At 40.5% G+C, this 23,034-nt stretch overlaps 1 protein-coding gene across 2 annotated transcripts in view; it reads left to right on the forward strand.

Moving 5' to 3' along the window:
- The window catches only part of LOC115471783 (golgin subfamily A member 4-like), a 178,193-nt gene that overhangs the window by 120,088 nt on the left and 35,071 nt on the right, over positions 1-23,034 (forward strand). Inside the window, exons 9-12 of one of the 2 annotated variants that reach the window (XM_030205611.1) lie at positions 13,127-13,305; positions 15,137-15,271; positions 15,974-16,129; positions 17,609-21,879. In XM_030205611.1, coding sequence (XP_030061471.1) covers positions 13,127-13,305; positions 15,137-15,271; positions 15,974-16,129; positions 17,609-21,879 — 4,741 coding nt within the window. Of the gene's footprint in view, positions 1-13,126; positions 13,306-15,136; positions 15,272-15,973; positions 16,130-17,608; positions 21,884-23,034 lie in introns of those variants that run through there. The other variant, XM_030205621.1, reaches the window with a different exon arrangement.

The raw sequence follows: 23,034 nt of genomic DNA on the forward strand, positions 1-23,034 counted from the left end.
ATCTGGAGGTTGTCTGATGGGCCTTAATCCAACAAATAGCAGTAGATGAACCCAATTCATTTCTTTCATTTAATTTTCCTAAAATCATTTCCCAAATGTGTAAGTGATTCCATAGGTTCCCCTGTAGCAGAAACATACCCTCTCTTATTCCATTTTCTATGATGTTTATATATAGAGCTTATGACATATTGGGAGTCAGAAATGATGCTCAAAGGGTCCTTATCAGCATGTAATAATACCGCACAGACTGCACTTAATTCTGCTGCCTGCACACTATATCCTAATGGTAATTGGTATTGTAAGCAGTCAAATTTATTTCCTGCTGTTATCAAGTTTAACAGCTGCAAAGCCAGATTGACTCTCACATGCAGAATCCGTCAGTGAACCACATAGATCCTTGAGACAAAGGCTTAGTAAAGATTTTTAAATTTCCAGGCATGGATAACACCTAAATTCCACATAAATGGGGCATCTCTGAGTGTATTTCCAACAAATCTTCCAAGAAATGAAATGGGTCGCTTTTTACTATGGGCTTAATGACAGCACCTGAGTTAAGCAGTGTTGCAACACAGGTACCTAATCTCATGGCAGTAAAAGTAATCTTGGTGCATGATAGTAGTGAGTAAATATCATGAGAAGTGTGCAAAACTACAGGCATACCTTATGCATGGGATAGGAGCTTCAACACTGCGGCAGAACATGCCACTAGGCCCTGTTCGCAAGGCAAAAAAGCCTTCTCCACTGTGTTGAAGCCTCCTGATGGAAATGCTAGGGGAGTAGCACTAGAACCCTGGGATATGGCAGCCACCCATCCCTGCTCATTGTTACCTATAAGTCAATAGGTTGAGCCAAATTCATTAATGCAAGTAGAGGAGTTTCCATGATTAGGGAAACTAACTCTGATATTATGCCCTCAACATTCTGACTCTTAACTTTGTTCTTTAAATGACAGTGTAGAGGGGCCATACGAGTACTGAAAGCAGGAATCCATAATCTACAAAAATTTAGCAAGCCAAGTAAACCTCTTAATTGTTTAACAGTTTTGGGGCTTGACAGCTCTAGCAACTCTGTATGCAATTGGCATTGTATCTGTCTACCACCAGTCCCTATAGTATGTCCTAGAAACTGAACTTGGGATTGACAAATCTGAGCTTTCTTAGGGTTGATCTTATATCCACTGACTTCCAGAACCTTCAATAACTTGTCTGTATACACTAAACAATCCTCCCTGTGTATAGCAGACAGTAACAGGTCATCTACATAATGTATCAACTGGACATTCTCAGGCAAGATGTCCTCAAAATCTTTCAAATCATGGGATAACATTCTAGAAAATATAGAAGGGCTTTCTGTGTAACCCTGTGGCAATCAGCACCACTGATAAGTCTGTCCCCTATACTGAAAAGCAGCCAGAGGTTGACTATCAGGATGCAGAGTGTCACGCTTTCAAAGCAGGAAACTGGGTTGCGAGCCCTTGGGCCACTGCCGAGGAGCGGCAGCAGCAGGCAAAACCATCCCACACTGGAGGCAAGGCAGAACTCTAACAAACAGTTAAGCTTCACCTGCACATGGCCACCTTTCACCAGGAGTTGAGCCCCTGGCTGCTGGCGGCCGGCAGGACTTATAGGACAGGGCAGGACTGGATAACAGCTAGGCAGCACAGGGACTGAGGGTCAGAGGGAAAAAGAATAAACATGGGCAGCAAGGCAGGAAACTGGGCTAAGACTCATGGACAGACAACACAACACAAGGCAGGGAATGGACAAGCTAGGGGACAGAAACTGGAAGCTGCAAGCAGCCACAAAGGCAGGAAACAAACACTGACAAACAAGGGAAAGGACTAAAAGCTGCAAGCAGCCACTGAAGACAGACAACACAGAAACCTAAGCACTACACAAAGAACTACAAACAAGGAGCAAGACTAAGAAACAAGCAAACCCTAAACTAAACATAGACTAACTAGAAACAGGCAGGAACTTCAGGCAAGAAACTAGAACAAAGAAACAAACTCAGGCTGAAGTGCAACAAGCACCAACATACCAGGGCCTTAGACGATGCAAAGGCCAAGGCAGAGAGGTTCCAAATGGCTAATAAGCCTAGCAGCAGCTGTGGCTCAGCTGCAGCAATCACCAGGCAACTACGGGTGCTGTGTAGGTCCAAACAAAGCAAGCAAGTCTGGCAGCCCGGAAGATCCGGACCAGACTGGGCTGAAATCTGGAACAGGTGACATTAACCAGACAGTCCATTGCAGCCACCAGGTCTGGCCACCAGGTGGCGAGAGGAAAGAGAGCACGAAACATGGGCACAACTGTGACACAGAGCCCCACAGAAGAATGCATTGGATAAATTTAACGCAGTGTGGTAATTTCCTAATTGTAATTTCTGTAGAATGGTAGCAGGATTCTCAACATTAGGGTATTCAGCTTCAACAAGGTCATTAAGACCATGCAAATCATGTACAATCCTCCATTTACATTCATCTTTGGGTACTGGATTCAGGGGCGTGTTATAGGAGGAGTTACTACATTCTATAATGCCTTGCTTCAGCAAATTTTCAAATTCACTGGCCACACTCTGCTGTGCTTCCCTACTGAATGTATACTGGGAATGTTTGGGTCTCTTTTTCCCAGGTTTCAAAATCAGGGATACATTTTCTACAGATGTGACTCTCCAATAGGGTTGTTCAGGTGTAGCCCAAACACCTTCTGGCGTTATTATGAGTGTAATAGCTTGATCAGTTATTGCAAAGGGTCTGCTCTTAGCCAATAACAGTAGGAAAACTAATGGAGTCCGGTGCAAAGCTTAGTTGGACTGCAAAAGACTGCAGGAGGTCTCTACCTAGTAAATTTATGGGATAGTTGGGGGCATACAAAAGATGCGTAACATGGGTCTCAATCCCAAGCTGAACTGTACAAGTTTTGGTAAGATATATCCCCTGTAATGTCCATCAAAGCCAATGGTATTAACTTAATTCCCGGTGGCATGAATTGCCCTGGAATCTGCCAAAAACGGTAGGGGGTGTCCGCCTATGGACAAAGTAACAATGGGATCTTTGGCTTCTGCAGTTATTTGCATCGCTCCTAGGAATCGAAAGGTAGATGGATCTTGAGGGCCATTGTTTCATATTTATTTAACTGATCCTCAGGATCCCAATAATGCACAGTTCCTCTCCCTGTACCATGAGGAGGGGCCCTTGGCGTCCTCTAGGAGGCCTGACATTCTGTCTGCATTCAGCAGCATAGTGTCCCATCTTACCACAGTTCCATCATTCTATCCCAGACCTCCTGTTGGGGCTGTAATAAGGTTCCATATCTGCTCTGTTGGAGCCCATTCCCCTAAGTCTCCCTCTGCTCCATCCTCTCTGTCCATCATTTCAATTTATAACAGCACCCTGTCAACACATCCTGTTCATCAATTTTTCAAACCAAATATCATTCCCTTCAGAATCACTGCTGTCACTTTGAGTCACTTTCTTCAACCTTTCTCGTACTCTTTTTCACTTTCTTTTTTCCTTTATTTTGTCTTTTGAATCAGCCGCCAACTTAGCTGTTTCATCTTTAAACTGCCTACAATAATGCAAGATATGCGTATTCATTCCAGTCCAATTTATCCCTTCTGTACCTACCAAATTTTCTAACTTAAGTTTTACAGGGTCAGGTAAAGCATTTTTCATTGCCTGAAAAAGCAGGTAACTTTCCAGGGTCATCAAACTTTTTCTCAGTTTGTCTCGCTCATTCTTCCTGAAATTCATTAATAAACACCTGAATGGGAGTTACATTAGTGTCCCAGGTCCTTGACAGGAGACTACCCAGATCACGCTGGGTGGGGAATTGGTCCCTTAAGGCAGCCCAAATCTTCAGTCTATGGTCCACATCTAGGAATTGTTGTCATTCCTAGATGTGTACCATGTTTTTCAGCTAGCCTGGCAGAAAAAGTCCATCGACCTCAGCAACTATTCAATCAGAATATTTCCAGATATCAGTGTGGAAATGGTGAGGCAAAGGAAAGACTTGTGGAAGTATAAACAAGCTCTGACAGAGCGAGGCATCCAGGCAGGCATTTGGTTCCCTACTAGATTGGTGATAATATATTAATTAAGCATAAAATTAATATGTTGCAAACAGAAAAGGAGATTCAGGCTTTCATCAAAAGTCTAGATTATATACGCAAGCAATGCTGTGATGTAATCTGGGCCTCAAGAAATGGGAGCCCGCACCTTCAGGAATCTACAGTTTTGCTTCAGCTCTCTAAACTGCATCATACACACAGGGGGAAATGAAGACTTTTGGAGGAGCAGCAGACCGCAGTCACTCACAACACATGCTCTCTGCTAGCTCAGTCTAGTTCCAGTGCTGTTCATAGTCATGCATTGCCATCTGGGTCTCCTGCTTGGTGTGATGGAGGCGGTTCTTATACCCCTCCCCCCTTCAGAGGAAATAGGAGTATCCTTAGAAGAAGTTGAAGGAAACCATTTTATGATCATTGCCCTTGGGGGCGGGTGCGAGTCTGGTTTTGGCCGAAGATCCATGTGTGCCCTTTCAATCTCATAGGGTGGTTGGGAAGAGGGGAGGTCTGGAAAGCACTTTAATAGCATCTTGTGCATACCCAGTACATGCAGATTAGATCTGTGACTATGGTTCTCTTAATCGTCTAATTTATTAGTCATTACCGCAACTTGGTGCTGTAAGGCCGCAGCTTGATGTCGTCTTTGTTCCTTCTCAGACTCCACTGAGGTGATTGTTTGGGTACTGTTAGGCAGGTTTTTGATCACTTGCACGTCTTTGTTTTCTCTTCAGTTGGTAGAGATCATAGTTTCCACTGGGATTCCTGAGTGGTGTTTCTTGATATAGGATGCCCCTTAAGCAAATTTCACTGGGTGGCAGTTCAGACCTAAAAAATCTCTTGTAAATCAGTGGGTTGGATACTATTAAACAGACTTTACCAGGTAGTACCACAGGACAAGAGTCTATAGGTTCAGAGGTCTGAGAGGAGAAAAATCATTGTGTGTTGTAAATCAAACCAGGCCTGTATGATCAAAGACTTTCTGTATTTTAAATCAAGTGACTATTTCACACTCCTGTGTGAATTTACTTTGGAAGTTTAGTGCAGTAGGGATTGAATAATTCTTGGTTTTAGTAGTATATCAGAATGTTAAAGATAATTAATAGTTAAAAAGATAAATTTCAACTCACAGATGATAGTTATTGTTTCATTTTGCAGTTTCTGGTTCTGATATCCTAGGATGGTCTAGTAATGCAGGTCACTAGAGGTATTTTCTTTGTTGTATAGGAAAGGGTTTAGATGCAGAACCTTCTTAGATCACAAAAGAGAAGGTGCTTGCTTGCAGTGTGCCTAGAGAAAAAGCCTTTCAGAACTTCACAGTTGATGTGTCAAGTTCTGACTTTGGTGGATTATTGTAGGTGAATGGATCTGCAATGTTGAAAATTTGTTTTTGGCAAGCCATTGTCATGTTACTTTCATATATGAGGGGTGCAATTGTTTACCAAACACAACAATTTTTTTTTTCAACAACTGTAAAAATTTGCATTATTATTTACTTATTGGTATGTGTCTATGGGTTGTTGTATGTGGAAATGACATCTCAAAAGTGAACAGATTTTGGGACATAACACTTTATACGATTGGTAAGAAGAAATATTAAATGACAAAACATAAAGGTTTGGGTCTATGACCTCTTAATTTGTTACATGTTTTTATTTGGGTGGAAAGGTGTAGTGTGCATGAGAAGAAACTTTTGGAAAAGAGCATTTTTTGGGGGTTTATGGACATCAAATTCATTCTCTGAATAGATTAATTTTAAAATTGTAACAGTACGGTTCTATATATGCATGTTATAGAAACATTATGATACGGTTCTAACATATAAGTGTTTTGCTCTCAAGCTTTACTGGCTGCTTGAGAACAGAACAGAATACTAAGCGGACCAATTCTGCGGATACAAGTCATCGAAACATGTCAGTAGCTGGTTCCTGATATTTTTCAAATAAGTGTTCTGCTGTTATCATAAATACTAAGATACTGAGGGGCCCTTTTGCAAAGGCACGGTAGGCTCTAAAAGCCCACCTCTTTGCTACTGCTTTCGACTCCTAACCATGACTCTCTTACTCAACACCCTCACTTATCACCCCTACCACTGCAATTTCCCCACCCCTAACTATCTGTTCATCTGTCCAATTTAGATTGTAAGCTCTGTTGAGCAGGGACTGTCTTTTCATGTTAATTTGTACAGTGCTGCGTAAGTCTAGTAGCGCTATAGAAATGTTTAATAGTAGTAGTAGGCTCTATGCGTGTGCAGCACAGGCCAAAACGAGCCTATCGCCAGGCTAGCTCACCCCCCTGGTTGTAATTTCGGATTTGGCGTGCACCCATACCACGAGGACAAATTAATTTTTTATTTCCTACTGTAGTCAACAAAAATCCAACATGAACACTAATAAGCTACTGATAATAATCTATCTCATCCCCATAATCTACCACGCATGGACCACCCCCAACATCAACAACAACCCAACCACAATACACCAACTTTATGTACAACCTATTAACAACTCACCAGACCAAAAACACAATAACCAACCAAAAGGAAAAATCTCCACATACGAACACCACCAACAGAAAGAGAAAAAAAATAACAACAACAAATTCAACCTCCGAGGAAACAGACAACTAATAAAAATAAACACATCTAACCTCCCTACAGAACCATACCGCTCAATCCGAATAGGATACATCAACGCTAGATCAGCAGTGAGCAACTCAGTAGACATACTAGACTGGATTACCACAGAGAATCTAGACCTTCTATTCATCACGGAAACATGGTTCCACGGCCCTACAGACCCTGCCATCACAGAGACATGCCCACCAGAATACAAAATCACCCACTGGACAAGAAATGGAAAAAGAGGTGGCGGAATAGCCATAATTTACAAATCTGAGTTCACCATCACAACCACTGGTGAATCCACCTCACCACAACTCAAAATCGCCTCGACAAGAATCAATCATCCGAACCTACAAGGACACCTCAACGCAATCCTATTCTACCAACCACCAGGAAAATGGAAAGACTCCCAAATGCAACTCATGGACTTCATCTCGAACACATGTGTCTCTGCCTCAAACATCCTCATAATAGGATATATCAACCTACACCTCGAAGACGACACCTCAACAGGCACACAAGAATGCAAATAATTCTTAAAACTCTGGGATTTACATGCACCTAACACTCAACCAACACACGTAAAAGGACACACACTAGAAATCATTACACACAAATTCGACCCAGACTCAACTCTCCTACTTACAGACACAAGATGGACACCCACACTATGGACAGACCACCATAAAGCATACGTCTCCCTCCACTGGCGAAAAATACACAGAAACGCAGTCAACAAACATGAACGAACAACATACACCACGAGAGGAAAAATAGACCCCACAACATTCTGGCAACAGGTCTACCAGAACGAATGGGCAACAAATGCAGACACCATTCAATTCCTCCAAGAATGGGACGATATATGTAAGACAACATTAGACACAATTGCCCCAATCCAAACCAGAACATCACATAGGGAAAAATCAAATCCATGGTTCACCGAAGAGCTGAAAGAACTCAAAACACAAGTCAGAAAACTAGAACGCGCATGGAACAAAAAGAAAGATGAACACACACTGAATGCCTGGAAATTACTTCGGAGGAAATACAAATATACCATAAAACAAACTAAAAGACTATACTACAAAACAATGATTGGACCAAACTACAAAGACACACAGAAACTCTTCTACCTTGTAAATAAATTGCTAGACACCACACCAGTTACAAACAACAGCAAAGATACACCAGGGGTCGACGACCTTGCTGTAATCCGTTGGGTTGGTCGTGAGCCCTTGGGCCCTGGCCGAGGCCAGCAGGGCGCCGACCCAGGCCAAGGGGAGACCGACCCACCACCGCACACCCCAGCTACACAATACCCCCTAAGCTACCCCTCCCCACAGTCCCTCAGGAAGAAGGGAAATAGGCATACAGGCGGGCCTCGCGGCCGAACCGGAACCCACGCAGACAGAGCCACTCGTGCGAGCCTCACGGCTGAACTGGAACCCAATCACACACAGGGAGGGGTGAAAGAACCCAGAGGGCCCCAAGAGGCCAGACACGCGCTGAACACCAGCAATAGGGCAGAGGGGGAAACAAAGGACCAGAGCGGGCCACGCCCACGCAGGGGACTAGCGCAGGACAGGGAAACTAACACAGCAACCCCCCCACCAGGGTAGGAGCCCCAGGCAGAAGCCAGAGGAACCAAACACAAAAGGAAGGCAGAAAGCCTTTGCCTCAACCCCACTGTAGACAGAGGCACCCAGAACACAAAGGGTTAAGCTTGTAGAGCCAGCAGAGAGAGAGTGCCAAAAATCAACAAACAATCAGAGAGAACTGTTCCCCTCCCGAGAGGGAGTGGGGCCCATTCAACAAACACACTGGCAGAAGCAGGAATACAATACACACAGTACACAAAGGGTTAAACTCACTGAGCCAGCAAGCCGGGACACTGGGAAGAGAAATCCTTAAAACAAACAAACAACGGAGAACGCTCTCACTCAGCCCAGAGCCCCGGAGGCTGAGCAATGCCCAGCCCCCACTAAACAAAGGAGCAGCTGACCCTGATTGCAGAGCTACGCACACACACACACACAGCAGCAGCTAACCCAGAGGGAAGGGAAAGAATACTCTAAATCAATACAGATCCCTGTCAGAACCTAGAGCACGTTCTGAGAGAAACCTATCAGGCTTTCCTGTTACCACCAAGTCAGTAAACGCAAAAGCAGAGCAACTCTTCAGCTGCAGGCTAAAGTACTATCCCCTGACGTCAGCACAACCCCTGGCAGCCAATCAGAAGAGACGTCCCCCCCTCCCCCTCAGCCAAACCGGCAGAATCATAACACTTGCGAAATACTTCAAGGAGAAAATTATACAATTACGACTTAAAATACCCGCCAGCCCTATTGAATACGCCACACTCCTAAACTGTCTAGACCCAGAAGACGGAATACATCCAGCAGACAGGATCTGGACCGAATTCGAATTACTATCAGAAGACCTCATCTCTAAAACACTCAAAAGATTCGCCAAATCCCAATACAAACTAGATAGCTGCCCAAACAACCTAATGAAATCAGCTCCTCGACAATTCATAATAGACCTAACGAACCACATGAACTTCATGCTACAAAACGGACTTTTCCCAAAGGAAAAAGGAAAAATTTTACTCACCCCAATACCCAAAGATACAAAAAAAAACCGCAAGCGAAATAACTAACTACAGACCAGTACCATCTATACCTCTAATAACCAAAATAACCGAAGGGATGGCAACCAAACAACTCACAAACTATCTCAACAAGTTCTCAATACTGCATGATGCCCAATCAGGATTCCGGTCAAATCACAGCACAGAAACAGTATTAATTACCCTAATGACCAAATTCAAACAAATGATTGCAACTGGCACCAATATATACTCCTCTTACAATTTGACATGTCAAGTGCCTTTGATATGGTTGACCATGGAATCCTATTACACATACTTGAATATTTTGGCATCGGAGGCAATGTCTTAAACTGGTTCAAGGGGTTCCTAACCTTACGCTCATATCAGGTCACATCAAATTCAACTATGTCTGCTGCATGTGGAGTACCGCAAGGATCCCCCCTCTCACCAACTATTTTCAACCTAATGATGATCCCCTTGGCAAAACTTCTATCAAACCATACATAACCTTAACCCATACAGATGCGCCGATGATGTAACGATATATATTCCTTTCAAACAAGACATTAAAGAAATCTCCAACGAAATCAACCAAAGTCTACACATCATGAACACCTGGGCAGATGCATTTCGATTGAAACTGAACGCAGAAAAAACTCAATGCCTCATACTTACCTCCCAATACAACAAGAAGAAATTTATCGCTATTAACACACCTAAACTAAATCTGCCAATCTCAGAAACTTTAAAAATCCTTGGAGTCACTATTGACCACCACCTAACACTTGAGACTCACGCGAACAACACAACCAAAAAGATGTTCTACTCCATGTGGAAACTGAAAAGAATAAGACCATTCTTTCCAAGATCTGTCTTCCGCAGCCTAGTGCAATCACTCGTACTCAGTAATCTGGACTACTGCAACTCACTATACGCAGGCTGCAAAGAGCAAATACTGAGGAAACTTCAAACAGCCCAGAATACAGCAGCCAGACTCATCTTCGGGAAACCAAAATACGAAAGTGCAAAACCCTTACGTGAGAAACTACACTGGCTCCCACTTAAGGAACGTATCACTTTTAAAGTATGCACCTTAGTTCACAAAATCATCCACGGTGAAGCCCCTGCATACATGTCTGATTTAATAGACCTGCCACCCAGAAACGCTAAAAGAACATCCCGAACTTTCCTCAATCTCCACTTCCCTAAGTGCAAAGGCATAAAATACAAAGTAATGCACGCATCAACCTTCTCTTATATGAGCACGCAATTCTGGAATACACTACCACGCAACCTGAAAACGATCTACGAATTAACCGACTTCCGCAAACTATTGAAAACTCATCTCTTTGAGAAAACTTATCGCAAGGATCAAACCACATGAAGTCCATACACACTAATAGAAATGCATCAATACACTCTCTTCTGAATTCTCTTCCCCCGTATTTTCACCACACTTACAACTCTACCCACAGATAAAATTGTCATACCCAAATGTTCTCTCGCAATTGTTCTGTCGCCCTACCATTTTCCCATTGGTACATTCCATTGCTCTATTCCCCTAATGATATGTTGACTTTGTCTTCCCATAACTCTTCATAATGTAACCCATAATCGAATTGTAACAAACTGTTTTTTCATCATTCACAATGTATTGTAAGCCACACTGAGCCCGCAAATAGATGGGAAAATGTGGGATACAAATGCAATAAAATAAATAAATAAATAGTGTTAATCTGCAGTTGGTGTGCACCGGACTGGTCACTGTGCATGTAGTGCATGAGCTCTTACCGCTAAATCAATGGGTGGTGTTAAGGGCTTAGGCCGTAAATAGGTGCATGCTGGTTTCAGTTTTACCGCAGGCTCTTTTCCCGAACGATTAAAAAAAGTCCTTTATCTCAGACTCAATAAAAACTGGCCTGGCGTGCACCAACAACATATGCCCACACTACCGTAGGCCACTTTTTGCTGTGGCTTAGTAAAAGGACCCCTGAGATAATTACAGAATTGAAGCATGTTTTTTGACATGCAGTTTATTGAATTTATTGAGCGATGCTTATTAGAAAGTTATTACATTATTTGACCGATGACGATTTAAGTGTGTTTTGAGCCATACTGAAGATAATGCTCAAAACTCACGCTCCCTCTGATGGTCTAAAAAAATGTATATAATCATACCAGCTTATTGAACTATGCAGGAGACTATTTGATAATTAAGGTTAAAGGTTATTTTATTTGCTGGACCTAAGAACAGACATTAAAGTGGGTTACAAAATTTAAAAATAACAAAATTAATGCAATCAAGAAAAGGAACACCAACCAAATAGAAAGAAAAGAAGCAGAAGAAAGAAAAAAATGCTGAGTATTCTATAATAGCATTGGGGCACCCAGATGCCATTATAGAATTGGCACTCCCCTTGTTGGGGCACCCAAATATTTAAACTTTGTTTCAAGTTTCTTTATTTACTTGTAATACCGCCCATCAGAACTGTCTGAGCGGTTTACATAATCAAAAAAATCTACGTAATAAATATTAAAAAGAGAATTCCATTCAGATAGGAAAGATGAGCAACATAGAGACATCCAGGTCATTCAGCTTATTCTGCCATTCTGATATTTTAAGTTTATTGCACTGTCTTCAGAGGAGTATCTCTCTGAAAAATGCCAAAAGAAATCTTAGTTGAATAACAAGAACTGGACTGTGGATCAGTGGCGTAGCTGTGGGTGGGCACAAGTCCACCCATTCGTGGCTGAGGCCCATCCAGCGGCAGCACCACACTGCTCTCTCCCCTCTTTCCTCCACAGCATCCTGGAATCTGTGCTTCTCTGAACCCCGCCTTTCCCCGGTGTACCATACAGGCATCTTCAGCGCCTGCAGCAATTCATTTTCGCTACTTGCGCCAACCCTGTTGGCTTCCATGTGCCACGTCCCGTCAGACAGGAAACAGGCAATGATGTCAGTGAGGGCGGGACAAGGACATGTGGCAGATGGAAGCCTGCAGGGCTGGCGCAAGCAGCGAGAATGAATCTTGCTGCTTGCGCCAAGGATACCTGTATGGTACACTGGGGAAGGATGGGGTTCAGAGACAGAAACACAGATGCTGGGATGCTGCGGAGAAGAGGAGGGGAGATTCAGGGTAGGTGAAAAAAATCTATATTTTAAAAAATATCTCTGTGAAGATATTTTGGGGTGTGGGTGTGTGGAAGGGCCCATCCAAATTAACTCTGGGCCCATCCAAAATACTGAGTCTGGCTATGCCTCTGCTGTGTATCTCTGACTCCTGCTTAATCTTTCTGGGCCTTAAAGCCTTTGAGGAGTACGAGGATGCAAATACAAGATTTTTGTTTTTAAGTGTTCTCTAAGCTGGCATCAGCGAACCTGGTATGAGGGGTTCTTTGTGTAACTCTTTCTTTTTGGAAATGGTCTTATGATGTATCTGTAATGAATTTTAAGTGGTTAAAGCATCAGAAAGTCCACCTACATTTTCTCCCTTTTTGGTCTCTCCTTTTATTGCTGTTTGTTGATGTTTATATTGTTTCTCAATTACAGGTCTATTATATAATTGATCAAATAGCATCTCTAAAATAAAATAATTTTATAGAGTTGTTTCAACAGGCATGAACCACCCATTGTAAAGATCTTTAGTTAAGCATTTTCAATTGATATACAGTAATCGTGCTGTTAGCATTCTGTATAGTCATCTTAGCTGTGCTTCCTGATGTCTTGAACCGTTCACTGGACTGTTGTAAGCTGGTTATGTTAAGGAAATTCTTAATAATATTGGATTTCTATGTAAAACAGCATTTATCTATTTCTCTCTCTGCAGCATTTGAGGAGCTTGAGAAAGCTCTAGGTGCATCGCAAAAGGTAGAAGAAAAACAGCGACGAGGGAAAGCAGAGATGGATGAACAGATCAAAGCTATAGAAATAGCCAGCGAGGAAGAACGCAGGAGCCTTCAGCAGGAGTTAACCAGGGTGAAGCAAGAGGTAGTGGACATCATGAAGGTTGGTGTCCCAAACAGTTCTGGTTTGTTAATGTATAAATAATGTTTGGCCAATAATCCTCCTTGTCTCTTCAGAATTGAGAATGGAGGTAATTTTAAAAGGATTAGGTGTTATTTACATGTGTATACCCAGAGCAAACACAGATTTGAAGGGAAAGTGTTTTGGGTGTGGTTTAGGAAGAATTTAAAAGTCTATATGTATTCCCTATTTTACAGTAGCAATACATGTATGCTTTCAGACTTTCCCTGTCAGTATTTACAGTTGCTCCAAGTTATGCATAAATGTCAGCTTGCTTGGATTTGAGCTTTAGAGAAGTAATTGTATTTAAAACTACCTACATATTTTAAAAATTAGAGTTTTGGGGTGCAGTTTCTTCTTGGCTTCCTATGTATGTGGAATTTTATAAATTTTATCATTTATATGTCTAGGTTATAAAATCTCCATTTATAGGTGCAAGTGCCACAATTTACACATTCAAAGTCCTGATGCTGTTTTTCTTTAAGCATGTTTTTTTTTTGTAAAATGGCTTTTCTTGCTGTGCATGATGCTATAATAAACATTCCTTATTGTCCCCATCAGACCAATCCAGAACCTGTGAATTGTGTCTGTGATCCAGCAGGTGTAGTAAATATGACAGTTATCCCACTGCTTAATGATTTTCACTGGCTGCTGGTGAATGCCAGGATTATGTTTAAGGTGTCTTGTCTAGTATTCATATCTTTTTATGGTTCAGCTTCAGTTTTTTTTATATAACTTACTTCATTGTTCCTCTTCTCAGTTGACTTTAAAATTGAAAAATAGCAATATTTTGCTTTTTCCTAAAGTTTATCGTCTGGTGAATAAAAGATATCTCGAAAGATCATATTCATTTCAGGCTTCTAAATATTGGAGATCTCTTCCAACTAATCTGAGTCTTGAAAATCCTTACATGATATTTCGTAAAAATCATAAGACTTTCCTGTTTGATGAATATTTGATTGTAACCTTAGATTAAGAGTGATTCTGTTTACTTAACCTTTGTGATGCTGTTGTGGTTTTTATGGATCTACACTATTTTAAGTTTTTCTTGTATTTTATCTGCTGTAAACCGCTCTGAAACGTTTGTAGGAATTCAGCGGTTTAAAAGTAAATTAAATTGGTAGATGGAGTCAGAGAACAAAGTATTATGAGCCCTGCCTTATAAGGGCATCATGCAGATTCAGCTTCTTCAGTATTTCTGTCTCCAGCAGATGGTGATGGATAGACCTTGCAGCTCCTGAATAGCTCTGGTGTAAAAGGCTCTTGGCCCAACTGTAGATAAAGGGGATGGGACGACTTAGGCAAAAGAGGCTAGGGCTCTTCAGCTTGAAGAAGAGACATCTGAAGGGAGTGATATGATAAGAAGTCTGTAAAATACTGAGAGGAGGGAATGGGTAGACATGAATCGCTTGTTTACTCTTTCCAAAAATACAAGGACTAGGGATCATGTAATGAAGCTGCTAAGTAGTAAATTTAAATCAAATCAGAGAAAATATTTCTTCATTCAGATTCCATATGAAATGAAAATGATTGATGATTTAATTGTATCTTGTAAATATTGGAAGGCTTAGCTATTTGAGTTGACCTCTTTTAGTTGGAATGTTATTTTATTGTTTATGACAGGTTATTGGTGCTGTTTATTTGTTGTGAACTACTGTACTTTTTAATCATTGGAGAGAGATAGTATATAAGAATGCTAAATGCATAAATGAATCCTAGCCCTGTTAAATGGAAAATACGCTGGAGTGAAAAGAAAGGGAGTGTGCGCATTCTTATCTTTGGAAAACATTTTATTTTCTTCTTGGTTGGCCAGCAGAAATCTTCTGAAGAGCGTATAGCGGAACTGGAGAAAGAGCATGCCAATGCCTTGACTTGTAAAGAGCAGGAGCTTAAACAGAGACTCCAGAATCAAGAAAAAGAATTTCAGGAACAGATGAAGTCAGTACTTGTAAGCATCACGTTTCATAACAAAGCATTGCTAAATTATCTGAGCTTCTTTCTTGCTTTCTTTCTTTCCTCATGCCTGAGTTTCTTGTGTTTCAGCAATTTATAACAGAACAGATTACAAAACTGACATATTTGCACCTGCTAGGGGAGGTTTCCCTTATTAAGGGGTCTTTTTTACAAGCTGCAATAAACAGGACCCTTTGGTAGCGGTGGGGGCCATTTTTGCCATGCACCAGGGCCCTTTTTACCGCAGAGGGTAAAAAGCCCCTAAAAAACACATGACCATGTGGTAAGATTATTCTCACCACATGGCCATGCGAGGGAACACTTACCGCCACCCACTGAGGTAAGAGCTCCTGCGGTAACCGGCCAGCAATTACCACTGGGTTAGACTGCTCTAGAGATTATGGAATTATTTTCCATAGCGCTGGAAATGGTGTGTGCTTGCCGCAGAACTATCGCCTCAAGTGCACACCATTGAGCTAGAGAACCATACATCGTGGTACTATCTGGCACCAAAATCCAGCCCACTGTTTGGAACAGCCACTGTACCTCTCACCTCCTAGTGCTGGCACATTCTCTTTCTTTATAACATTACTGCTCTTTTCATAACCTTGTCACCTCAAATTTAAAAAAAATTGTAGCAATATTTCATTGTGATAGTGATCTTACTTTGACTTTTCTTCAATGTTCCTTTTATTAGGAGAGGAATAGAGCTGAAAGTTTAACGATCATACAGGAAAAAGAGCAGCAAAGTTCACTAGCCTTAGAGGAACTAGAATTACAGAAAAAAGCAATGCAGTCACAGAATGAGAATCAACTTCAGGACTTTCAGCAAGAGCTAGAGACATTCAGAACGGTGAGTGGAATATGTAATATCTTTAAGGTGATAGATCTGCTCACTGTATCTGTATGCCTCCTCTATACAGCTAAAGCATGTGACAGTATTCTATTTATATTTACATGTTTCACCATACTTCCTGATTTTTCATGCCCTCAAAGGCTGTAATGAAATGTCTGAAAAGGTCAAATACAGATAAACTTCTTATGCTCCTTTTTTGGTGAGCTGTCAGTTGTTTCCATAAAGATAGCTCTGAGTTCAGTCATTTTATACACCCATTGATCCACTTACTTCACCCTTAAACTCTTGCAGCACTTACCCCTTATTAACCTGGAATTAGGAGCCTAAACCTAAATTTAGAATAATATCCCTTGGCTGGCAGTTGGCACGACCAAATGATATCATTCTGAAACAACTGTTTCAACAAGCTCATTTTTCTTGAGTATTTTGGTAAAACCTATGCCATTTATTTAGTTGTGCAGTTTAGATGTTCCCTTTTCTAATTCTCCTTTGCTGAAAGGAGAATTGAAAGCCCCAAGAGGTTTCTAGTGAGGAATTTATTCAAATACACAAGATGTGGTATTTGGTGTTGAACTGAGCTAAGAATTATCCTAAGATTTTGTTGTTTATGAGCTGTGGGAGACCTGGGTTTCTTTTTGTAGATGTGACATCTGTGGTCTTAAAAACTCATCTACCATCAGTATTTTTGGATAATTCTTAATATGGTCTGATGAATCACATCCTGCAAAAAAAATGCAGTTTTCTCCAAGAGCAATTAACTTGGAGCTTTGTATATCAGATGTACAGAAGAAACACTTAAACACTTCTCAAATAGTTTCAGAAAGGTTTTTTTTTTTTTTTTTAATACCGAGCTAAATTGTGGATCTGATATCTGTGATTACTGGTGCCCTAGAAAGAGGTTTGTGTTTATTTACAACTTACTTCAAAAGTATTGAAAGTATATTTAAAACACTAAGGGCCCTGTTTACTAAGCCGTGCTGTAGGCGCACTAACTTTTTAGCATGCTAGAGACACCCATAGGAGTATATGGGTGTCTCTAGCATTAGTGCATGCTAATTTTTAGTATGCGCTAAAATGTTAGCGTGCCTACGGTGCAGCTTAGTAAAGAGGGCCCTAAGGGGGGAAGTTATTAATATGGGCTACTATTGAGACAGGTTATTTTACTGTTAACCCAGGTTATTAGTGACTAGGTCTCATTGCATAAAATGGAACCTGTGCTAAAATAGTACGAGTTAGTGGTAAAATAACCCACCTTAACTTTAGCTCACTTTAACAACTTCCTCCTAAGTGAAGGAATAAAAATGTCTTAAATCTACAAAAAAATATGAGTTTGTATAACATACAACAGTACTGCTGTTTTGTGCCATGTACTCAATAAACTGGCTGCCAGGATGGAAGTATAAAAAGTTCTTTTGAAATAAGCTTCCGATAAGCTGTAACTATTCCATTCTAATTGGTTCATTTTTCTGTTAACAGAGAGTTCTTGAGTTGGAAAGCTCCCTGGTCAAGTGTTCACAAGATGGCAAAAATCTATCTTTGGAAATGTCTACACAGATTGAATCTTTAAAAAACCAGCATAATGTAGAGATTACCAACATGGTTGCAAAGCACAAGGAAGAACTAGATTACATTCGAAAGGAGCAGGAACAGCTGTGGACAGAGAAGTTGCAGCTCTTAAAACAAGAGCACCAGTTACTTCTGCAGGAGATACAAGAGAAACACAAACAGGAACTTGAAATGCAGTTGAAAGAAAAAGAAAATGCATTCCACACACATGTTAAGCAAATGAATGAAAAAACATTAGAGAAGCTTGATGTAAAGCAGACTGAGCTGGAAGCGCTATCTGCAGAGCTATCAGAAGCTGCACAGGTGCGTCTGAGCCTGGAGCAGAAGCTGTCTATGTTGGAGGATACCAAAGTGACTTTAAGGCAAGAATGGGAGGCCATGTTGGAACAAGAAAGAGACCAACACAAGGTGCAGATCGAATCCATTGAAAAAGAGCATACTGCATCTGCTGAAGGGGTTGAGAAAGCACTCCGAGAAGAAATCAGTTGTTTCAAGCTTCTCATAGAGGAGAAAGGAAAACATCTGGAGGAATTACTGTCACAAGAGCAGAAATTAAAGGAAATAACTGAAAAGGCTGAAACTGAACTCAAAGTAGTATCTGCTAAACTTGAAGATGCCAATCAGTGGCACCAGAAGTACTCTGATGGTCAAGAAAAACTGAAACTTAATGAAGCACAGTTGACAGCATTACAGCAGACATTGACAATTATGGAAGCAGACAAAGATCGTTTTAAAGAACAGCTAACACTAACTGAATCCCAAATGAATAATGTTAGCGCCGAACTAGAGTCTTACAAATCACAAGTACAAGAATTAAAGCAGCATCTGGAAGAGCAGAGCAGAGAAGCAGTGGAAAAAATTGCTTCCTTGACGCAACAATTTGAATGTCATATCAAAGACCTCGCCAAGGAGAAAGAGCAAGCAAACAAAAAAGTGACAGAACAAGAAGAGGAGATTGTCCAAATAAAAGGGCTACAAAGTCAACAAGTTGAAGACTTGAAACAGCAGCTATCAAAGAGTGAGGGGGAAATTAGTGCTTTGCAAAGTGAGTATGAAAACAAATTAAAGAGTCAAGGAGGCAAAATGGAAAAAATTAAACAGAAAGCAAAGGACATGCAGGAAACATTCAAAAACAAACTTTCAGAGCAGGAAATAAAGCTTAAAAAAGAGCTTGAAGAAAAGCAGTTGCAATTTAATGAAAAAGAAAAACAGTTCAATGAAAAAATGCTTGAAATGGCTCATGCAAGCTCAGTTGGAATTGATGACACTGTGTCAAAATTGGAGCTAAACCAAAAGGAGCAACTAGAGAGCCTCACTGAAGCTCACAGACAGAAAATGGAAGAGTTAGTACAGACCTGGGAAAAAAAACTTGGCCAACATATTGAGGAGCTTCAAGAAAAGCATGAGATAGAATTGCAAGAAAAAGAGCAGCAAGTTTCAGAGTTGAAACACAAATTCCATATAGAGAAAGAGGAGACAAGCAAACTGATCATGCACCTAAAGGAAGAGCAAGGTAAGAAAGATGACTCTTTGAATGAACTGCAAGAGCAGTTGAGGCAAACCTCATCACAGTTGAGCACTTTGTCACAAAGAGGAGCAGACCTGACACAAGAATTAGAAAAGCTGAAGGCAGACCTGAACCAAGCATTGCATGAAAAGACTATATTTCAGACTCAGCTGAGTGAGGTGAAGGCAGCTGAAGGAAAGGACAAGATTCGGGTTAATGAACTTTTTAACTTGTTAGAAGCAGCAGAGGGAAAACTACAAACTCTGGAGACTTTGCATTTTAAAGAACATGATGATTATGAGGAAAAATTGGAGAAGAGACTCTCAGAAATTCAGCAAAAAGAAACTGAACTTCAGAAGCTATCAGAAAAAATAACAGCACAGATAGAAATATATGTCAATGAAGCAGAAGTAAAAGGCAAAGACCTTAATAAAAAATGCAATGATAAAGTGAATGCTCTGCTAGCCAGAATTTTATGTTTCCAGAAATGGACAGTTAAAGTCAAAGAAGCAATATTAATTCAGGCAGGTAGAATTTCTGAACTAGAAGCACAGATTGAGCAAATAACAAGCCAGCATGCTTCACTAACCAGTTCTTTACATCTGTCAGTGCAAGATTTGCAAGAAAAGGAAAACCAAATTATAGCCATGAAAGATGATCTACAGTGTCTTATTCTAGAAAAAGATACCTTAAAAAAAGAATGGGAGCACCAGCAGCAGGATGCATCTGAGAAAGGAGCATGCATCACACAGCTCAAGAAAGATTTATCTGAGAATATGAATGCTGTTACTTCAGTGAGGAAAGAGCTTAATGAAAAACAATCCCAGATTTCATCTCTTAATGATTTGGTAAAGGAACTCAAAGGTAAATTAGAAAATAGTGTGGGTTTTGCAGAAAACGAAGCAGCCCTTTCTCTTTTGAGAAAGCAGCATGAAGAGGATCTTCTGAAGTCAGTAAATCAAGTGCAAGACTTGTCATCCAGGCTCGAGGTACTTAATCAAGAGAAAACATCTGCTCTTGAACAGATTGATCACTGGAAGAACAAATCTGCAGACTGGAAGAAAAAAGCTGAAATAAAGTTTACTCAGAGCCATAATACCATCCAAGAATTACAGGGAAAGCTTGAGATTCATAGCAAAGAGAATGATGAGAAAGAGCAACGGTTGCAGAGGTTGAAGGAAGAATTTGATGAGCAGAGCAGTAATTTAAATAGTTTGAAGGATGAGATGGGGCAAATGCAGACAATGAAAGAAAAACATCAGTTTGATTTGTCTAGTGCACTTGAAACCCAAAAGGCACGTGTTGCTGAGATGGAGGAGCTTATTTCCAGGAAAACCACAGAAAGTCTCTGCTTGATGGAAGATCTGAAGAGGCACAGTCAAGAAAAGGATATAGAGCAAAAAGAACTAATCCAGCAACTTCAGCACCTTCAGGATACAGGTTTAGAAAAGGACAATCGTGTGTTGGAGGCTGAACAGAAGATATTAGATCTTGAGAAAGAAATAATTTCTGTAAAAACTGAACTGAGAATGAAAGAGCAAGAGATTGAACAAATGCATAAAGAAATGCTGAGAAGCAAAGAAGAGGAGCTGAAGATACTAGAAGATAGGCTTAGCAAAGAAAACACGGTTAAGCTGGCAGAGCTCAAGAAAAAGGCTGAGCAAAAGATTGCTTCTGTTAAGAAACAGCTGATGTCACAAATAAATGAGAAAGAGCAGTGTAAGAAAGATCTGGAAAATCAGTTACAAGATCTAAGAGGGAAAATGCAGGAAAGAGAAGCAAGAATAAAATCTTTAGAGGAAAAAATCCAGTCTTTAGAAAAGTCTTTTGGACTGGAAAAACAAGAGATGGAAAGGGAGGTTCAGAATGTTAAAACAGTTGTGGAGCAAGAAAAAACCAATACATTAGAAAGCCTACAGCAGCAGTATGAAGAAAAACTAAATATTCTACAGAAGAATTTAATGGAAAAAGAGGAACTGTTGCAAAAGCATAGGGCAGAGCAAGAAGAAAAAAATGGTGTAGCATCACATATGCAAAAGAAATTTGAAGAACAGCTTAAACAGTTAGAACTATCTGAGAGTAGTCATCAACAGGAGCAAAGTGTAATTATTGGACTCCAACGAGAACTTGATGAACAGAATAAGAGATATTCAAGGCTGTTAGATCAGCAGCAAGAGAGAGAGAAAAATTTAGCTATTGTTAAAGAAAAACTAAATGACAAAGAGCAAAAACTCCAGGCACTAGAGAGTACAATTAGTGAGACCCAGAAAATAATTCAAGATAAGGAGGTCATAGTAAAAGAGATGGATGGCTCTGCTACCAAAAAAGAAGAAGTGCATAGACTAAAGATGGAAGCGTTAGTGTCAGAAAATGAAGATAAATTAAGGAAAATCCAAAATCAACTAATTGAGAAGGATGCGATTATAAAAACATTGGAAGAAGGGATGGAGGACAGGAAAAAATCTCATGCAGATCTTCAGAAGCTTCTTGATGATATGCAATTACAACACAAGGAGTTGAAGTTAAAGTTGGAGGAAGCAGAGAGTGAGAAGCAAAAGATGCGTAAAGAAGTGGCCAAACTGCAGAAGGACATACGTAGTTTACGGAAAGAACATCAGAAAGAGCTTGACATAATGAAAAAAGAGCTTGCAGATGAAATGGAAGAGAAAATGAAGTAAGTTGTACTAGAAGTCTTAATTTGGTACAGTAGTTACTTTTAGAAATGGTATTTATATACTAAAGAATGCTTGTTTTACAGTAAAAAAAAAAAAATAGAAAATGATGGCAGATTATATCCAGTCTGCATATCCATACCAACTACTAATCTCTGCTATCCCTGCCTCTTCCTTAGAGATCCTTTATGCTTATCCTGTGCTTTCTTGAATTCAAATACTGTCCCCCATCTCCACCACTACCACTGGAAGGCCTTTCTGTGCATCCTCCTTCCTTTCTGTAAAGACAGTTCTTATATATTCCTGAGACAGTTCTTTTTCACCTTTACCTATGCCCCTTTGGTCCAGATCTTCCTTTCATTTGAAAGAGGCAGTTTTATAAATAGTATAGGCTTTATACATTTGCACACATTCCAGTTTGGGTTAATATTGCTGAATAAATAGTATGGATGTCAGTGTAAGATTTTTTTTTGTTTAAAACAAAGGAAATATTTTGTGAACCACTGATTGGCATCGCTGCCCACCCGATACCGTGGGCTGAGTTTCCTTGTCACATCGCTGCCTACCCAGTAGTCTGGGCTGAGTAACCATGTAGGTCTTTCTCCTTCCAAGTTCAACACCATCTCCGTTGGATCATCCAGCAAAAGTGGCCAGTCTGTGATCCTTTTATCATAGTTCACAGCAACTACAAAATTTCCAAAACGAACGTAATAATCCAAGGCAAAAGTTTAGTCCACGATCCCTTTGTAGTTCTTTGGTAATAGTCCAAACCAAAAGTTTAGTTCACGATTGCCTTGTAGTCTCTAATCCACAGCAAAGATAATAGTCCAGAGGAAAGGGTAGTCTGCGATCACGTCATAAAATCCACCAACAGGCCATCCGCCATTCCCTCCAGCAGCAAGGTCTGTCGCATTCAGCAAGGGGAGAGAATCATCTCCGACTCCTTAGGTTCACCAGCTATGGGGTCTTGAATTGATTGTTCCCTTATGGTTAGGGTGAGTTAGACCAATATCAAAAAATCCCAAAATAAACCACTGGTAGATAACAAATAATATAACTAAAAAACCAGGGTCCAATTAGAGAAGGGCAAATGAGAGAACAGAAATAGGGGAATTAATATCGTAGAAGCTCGATTACGTGTGAAAATATATAGTGTT

Source organism: Microcaecilia unicolor, chromosome 1 (assembly GCF_901765095.1).
Source record: "Microcaecilia unicolor chromosome 1, aMicUni1.1, whole genome shotgun sequence".
NCBI lineage: Eukaryota > Metazoa > Chordata > Amphibia > Gymnophiona > Siphonopidae > Microcaecilia > Microcaecilia unicolor.